Consider the following 7,335-nt stretch of genomic DNA (forward strand, 5'->3'; position numbering starts at 1 on the left):
AATGTGAATATTATAATAATAAATTTATTTTGTTTATGTTGTAAAACATTAAATATATGTATTGTATTTATATAATACGAAATATCATATATTATTGGTACAATGGATAAGAAATTAACACTGTGATTATATTATAATAAAAGTTTTCTTAAATATGTACTTTTTACAAATAAACTTATGGTAATTTTTACTATTCTATAATAATAATAAATTCTTTATAATCATGTATATATATAAATAGAAAAAACAAATTATGTATATATTTATTTTTAATATTTTACAAGTTATTAATATTTATATATTGTTTTAAATTTCCTATTATATTAATTATATATATTATAATAATAAAGAAAGAACTATATATATATATATATATATATTATTGTGAAGGGAATATAATTATTGCATAAAAAACATTTTATGCTTTAACGTTATATCTACTGAAAACTTATGTGGTGATTAATTATTATATTTTAAATGTAACGACACATTTATTTGCTTGTTTTATATATTGTTTTATTGTTTATATCTAATAATTATGTGCATATATTATCTTTTGTAGGATTCGACATGTAATAATGAAAAATCCTTATATTTTAATAGAAGCTGAAATAAAAATCTTAAATAACAATCCTATTTTATATTACGCATTATCTTAAAATAAAATATATAATATATTTTATAATAAAAATAAAAGGATTTGTATATTAACGTAATATCTGTTCAGATTATATTTAATATTATATTAATTTTTTTTTATTAATATTTATTATATATATAATTGTAATGTGGTTAATATTTCGTATAATAAGAATAATAAAAAATATATATATTATATAACATATTTCACTATATAAAATTACATATGTAAAAATTAATAAATATATGGTACTTTAAGATTTTACCTAATATATTTAAGTTATATATATAAACAAATATGTATATATATAATAATTAAATAAGCATATAATAATAAAATAATATAAGAAAACAATTTTCAAAATCTAATATTATGAAAAAAATTAATTATTAGAGGATAATTGTATATTCAATATTAAATGGCCATTACATGCAATTATTTCTAATAACTGGATATTATATGTCTATTCTTTTAATAATTTTATATATTGGAATTTTTTTTTCATTCTGCTTTTTCTACGATAACGTAAAATTAAATAAATAATTAAAAGCATAAGAGCTATACATAATAATACTATAGTTGAAATTACGATAGGATTAGAAAAAATAGCACCAGAGTTTGTTAACTCAACGAATTTTTCACCTGCACTGTAATAAGCATCGCTAGCAGTTGTTGCTATTCTTCTAGGTAAAGACTGTTCAGTAACTGATTCTAATCCATGACACAAAATTTGTTTTTGCATACCGGGACACGCACATAATTTTTCCTTTGCACTTAGAATTGTTGTAACAAGATGCATTGGTTTACCATAAAATGATGGAGTAACAAGATCTGCAATTTTGTCACCAAATAAATTAGACATACCACCAATTCCTTTCAATCCATCAATGGTTTCTGAAATAAAAACCTTCATAGCAGCTGACTGTGCTGTAGCGTATATACCAACACCATTTATAAGTCCTAATAGCGGAACATTACTACCTAGCCCATAAGTGCATTTCAGACATGTTTTTTCCAATTTTCCCGATAATGATTTTTCGAAAACATATGTGGGAATATCTTTAGTCGTTATATCAGCATGTAATGCGTCCAAGTTTTGTTTTAATTCCTTTTCTATTTTATCTTTTAATATAATTTTTTGTATATCTTTATTACATTGTTCTTTGCATTTTTGTCTGTTTTTGTTCATACGTTCATTGTATTCTTCAAATCGTTGTTCTGTCTGTTTATTGAAAATTTCCATTACATTTTTCATCTCTGTGTCATTGTTATAGATGGATGTATATAGATCACATTCGCATAATAACCTAGTGGTTTGTATTTTCGCTGATTTTATGTTTGGTTTATGATGAGTAATGTTGACATAGTTACTTTGGTCATTTACCTAGAATAAGATATTATACATATGTATGTTATATTTAATTGTAATTTATAATTATATATATTTGTTATAATTATGTATATTGTATATTTACATAAATAATAAATGTTTACATATATATTTTTAATTATTATTTCATGCATACATTTGATGATGATGATGCTACCAATATATTTAATGGAAGGGAAAATAATAATATATTAGCGTAATGGAGTTTCATTTTTATGGATATTTATATTATATTATGATTAAAAATTATAACTAAATAATTAATATACAATACTTTATTTTGTTTTATTAAAAGTATTACAAATTGTGAATCTATAATATCATTATAATTTATATAATATAATACAAAATTATTTTTCCATTATGTAAATATATATATTTCATATTGGATTCGTATTTTCCCTTTTTTTTTAGAACATAAAACCAAAAAAAAAAAAAAAAAAAAATTAAAAAATAATAAATAGGAAGAAAAAAAAAATAATATAATAAAACATTTCCATATTTTTTATAATTTTGAATTTTAATTTTTAATGAAATTTAATTTTATATCATACCATAAGTTATAATAATAATTTTTTTTTTTTTTGTTGCAAATGTCAATAACAATTAACACTAAGTTGCAACAACTGACATCATATTTATTGTTGTAAATTATATAAAAATGTGTAGCGTAATATTTGTTCAAAGTGTATAACACATATAAATTACAACTTCTTAGAACATATATGTGAAATTAATATTGTTAAATGAATGTTCACAATATTGCAACTATATAATGATCATTAAGAATAATTGTATATCATAATATATGATATTAAAAGTAATACAAATAGAATATAAATCTTAATAGTAATTAAACGTAATATATTTTAATAATTTAATTTGGTTTCATCTATTTTCTTGTTCTAAATTTGATTTTATGCACTACGTTTCTCTCTCATGTATCTAAAACTATAATATATATATATATATATATATTTCAGATTATATTAGAATTTATTCTTCCTTAAATTAATGTATTGTATAAATACAATAAAATAAATATAAAAATATGTAATTAAATGTAAAATAATATATATATATATTATACTTAAAATATTATATATATAATAGAATATTATTCGAAAATGTTGTATTATATAGCACCATAATATATTTATAATTCAGAGACTGTAAATTATAGTTATATATATATTATATCAAATATTAAAACAAAATGTATACTATTTTAGAGTTTATTGATATATTAATTGTATTATTAATACTTGTAATAATATAATTATATATATATATATATATATTTAAATAATTATCTTTTAACAAATTATATTATTATATAGGTTCAAAAAATTATACAATATAATAAAATATAATAAATAATGTATTTTTATGTTATTTAAAATTAATAATAATATAAAAAGAAAAAGGATTGTATGTTATTTCTAAAAATGTTCGTATTTCCTATAATGATAATAGTAAATAAAAAAAACAAAAAAAAAAACATAACAGATCAGAAAATAAAAGAAAACCTAGAAAAAAGAAATACTATATTTAATATATTATAAATTATCATAAACAAAATATTGTTCTATTCGAGAAAATATATTTCTCTAACATTATATATAATACACAAAATATCATTCCATTTCGTAAAGGAATAATTCTGTTGACACATCTTAATTTCAATTTAAAATTTATATATATATATATATATATATATATATATATAATGCGGTACATATATCCTAATTATGTTCATTTTCCAATTACAACACATATATATTATATTTATGTTAATCACAAAAAAACACATTAAGAAACAATAAAAAAAGAGAATTTAATTCATAAGGAAAAGCAAGAGAAAAGAAAAGAAAAAAAGAAATTATATTATTATCTATATGAAGTTGTAAAAAATATAGAATAATATAATTTGATAATATATATATATATATATATATATATATATTATTTTCATTATATTTTAATTCATTTTTAATTTATATTTATTATTATTATAATAAATATTAAACACCTTAATATATGAAATAATATATATATGTGTAAGAATTATTTATTAAGCTAAATGGTTAATATTTATTCTTAATATTATATATTTTCATTAAGGTCAAAGATAAATAATTTAATACGTAAAATTACACATTATTATTAAAAATATAAACGTTTTATGTCTCCTATGTCCAATTACTATAAAATGTACTACTTTGTTGAAATTCGATTGTTCAATTTGTTCTCATAAATTATAATTATATATATATTTTTTTTTTTATATTAATAAAAGAATATAACTATTCTAACGAATATTCGCGTAAACATTTGTGATCACTACCGAATAATTCTTTTATATAAAAGAAAAAAGAAATTATGTAACATATAAATAAAAATTAGTAATTTCATTGAAAAACCTTATATAAGGGTTTTTTTTAAAAATAAAAAGGATAAAATAACCTAAGAGAACCATAATACAATGATTATATATTTTTATATAAAACATGGGTGTACCAACATAAATCATATAAAATTTTATTTATATGAATATTATAATGGTTAATTATGCATTATATTTTAATAACAACCATAATAATAATAGTAGCATAACCTATTTTATAAATATTATTAATGTCTTATATATACATATATAGATATTTTCCTGTTTATTATATTTAATTGTCTAAATGTCATAACATAACAACTATGTTGATAATATAAATATAACGTTCATATTATATTACAATTTATTTGTCATTAAAAAATACATAATCACAATATGTGTGCTATATAAAAACTAAAGGAATAGAAAATACAATTCTTTATACAATTGTAAATAAAAAGAATAAAAGGATTTTTCAAAAATGTGCATTATTTATTTTTATTATTATTTCATTTGGTAATTCTGAGTGGTTGTATATAAAGGAAATATATTTCAAATGTTATGTGCACATATTAATCCTACTTATATATATTATATAGTGAAAATACTAAAAATTTAATATGAATTTGTATTTTAAATAACCATGGAAAATTTATAAATAATTCGTAACCAACAACCTACTATATTTAGCACATATATATTTATCATACCAAATAAAATACATATATATATATATATATATATATATATATATTTATATGTGTGTATATAATTTTTTTTTTTTAATTATATATTTTTTTGGAGAAAAAAAAATTCTTACACCCCTGAAAAAATTGCATTTTTATTCAAATATATACAAATATAAATATAAATATAAATAAATTAATAAATAAATATAAATATATATATATATATATATATATATATATATATATATAATGTTAAGTTTTTTTCATAATATATCTATTTTATTAAAATTTTTTAAACATGAAATGATATATTGTTATGTATAATTTTATTTTTCATAATATTTTAATAAAAGTTAATTTTTATAAGGAATTTTGTGTCCTAAAAACAGTAAAAACAATTTAAAATATTTTTATAAGTTTCATAGATAATATACATATATATATACAATGCTATATAATTTCATTACACAAATACATTTTATGAACGTACCATTTTCCTTGGATATATAAAAAATTATGCCACATTTTTTTTTATGTAAGTCTTTTTTTGTATATGATAATAAAAATGTGAACATATTATATAGTTTATAAATATCATATATTTCGATATTAATATATGATACCCTATATTATTTATATAATATTTTTTTTACATAAATTAACTATTTATATGATAATATAAATTTAAAAAGCATAACCAGTTCATATGAAAAAAAAGAAAAAAATATATCATCATGTTATATAGAAATAAGCTAATTAGACTATTCAAAAAAAGAAAAAAAAGGATATCACAATATATGAACCATATGTTATGTTATTTTATAAGTTACAGTAAATATTAAACATAAATTTATTCTAAATATATGATAAAAATGTTATGTATAATACACAATGTCTTGTAATATATATATTTGAAATATGTATTATATATATAAAATAAAAAGATTTATCTTTGACCTCCTACACAAACAAACAAATACGCAATAAACAAAATAGTCATCTAGGTATAAAATAATTACAATGTTATAAAACAAATGAAATGTGTTCTGCTTCCTTTTAATATATTTATTTGGTTATATTAATCATAATATTGTTTCATTTTATAATTATATACTTTTTAAATCTTATGTTTCGTTCTTATTAAATGTATTTCATTTATAATAACATAGAGAAACGTGTGTATACATTCCCTTTAACGTCTTTATGTCATAAAAGAAATGATTTTAATGAAATTATATAGAAAAAAAAAAAAAAAAAAATATATATATATATATATATATATATATATATTTATATTTATAAAGAAAATTCATTGAAATTTTTATATTTAACATAAATGATGAGTATAATTTTGTAAGAATATTACTATAATTCAAAAAAAAAAAAAAAAAAAAATTTTTAAATCTTATACATTTTGTACTCTTAAGTGGTACAAATTTGTATTTTCTCTTTAGCTTATATATATATATATATATATATATATATATTACAAAATATAATAAGTAAAAAAACTTAATATTTATAATTACTTTTTTATTTGAAGAGATATATATTCATGAATTATAACTTTCTAATAATAAAGGGTTCCTTATATTTTATTATCTCTTGAATATCAATCATTCAAAATGATATATTAATATATTATAACACGATTATATATATATATATATATATATATATATATTTATATATATTATTCAAATATTTATTTAATAAAATGATGAGGGAAAAAAAATTTTCATGTATATATAAATATGAGATATTAAATTATGTCAGAAATTGTTTGCATTCTCCTAATATTCATGGTTTAAAATTCCTTTTAATTGAACATGAAAGGAGTTTTTAATTTTATTTTTTGTTTACACTTTAAAAATTCAATATATAAATAAGTTAATTCATATCAAAAAAAAAATCAAATATATATTGTTTTTCTCATAGGAATATTCATTTATTGATTTTATTGAGTGAAATGAAGAATAAAACACACCAAAAAATATAAAATTGTTACTTCATAATATATATATATATATATATATATATATATTTTTTTTTTCTCTCAGATATTAGGAGGAAAAGAATGTGTCAACGTGTGTATACTTTTTACCTATATATATATTTTTTTTTCCCTCCATATAATATAATTATTATATTTCTTTGTTTATATATATTATCATTTTGAAATAACAAAAAGATAATGATATATAGGGAATTCAACATGTTAACTGTG

General features: G+C 17.1%; 1 protein-coding gene across 1 annotated transcript; it reads right to left on the bottom strand.

The window, feature by feature from the left end:
• Nucleotides 1-1,103: 1,103 nt before the first annotated feature.
• On the bottom strand, nt 1,104-2,241 carry PF3D7_0617700 (rifin; the record flags this gene model as incomplete). The annotated part of the gene is made up of 2 exons (XM_961069.1): nt 1,104-2,024; nt 2,167-2,241. The coding sequence occupies 2 exons, from the start codon at nt 2,239-2,241 to the stop codon at nt 1,104-1,106; spliced, it is 996 nt and encodes a 331-aa protein (XP_966162.1).
• Between the last annotated feature and the right edge of the window lie 5,094 nt (nt 2,242-7,335).

This window comes from Plasmodium falciparum (genome assembly GCF_000002765.6).
Source record: "Plasmodium falciparum 3D7 genome assembly, chromosome: 6".
NCBI classification, from domain to species: domain Eukaryota; phylum Apicomplexa; class Aconoidasida; order Haemosporida; family Plasmodiidae; genus Plasmodium; species Plasmodium falciparum.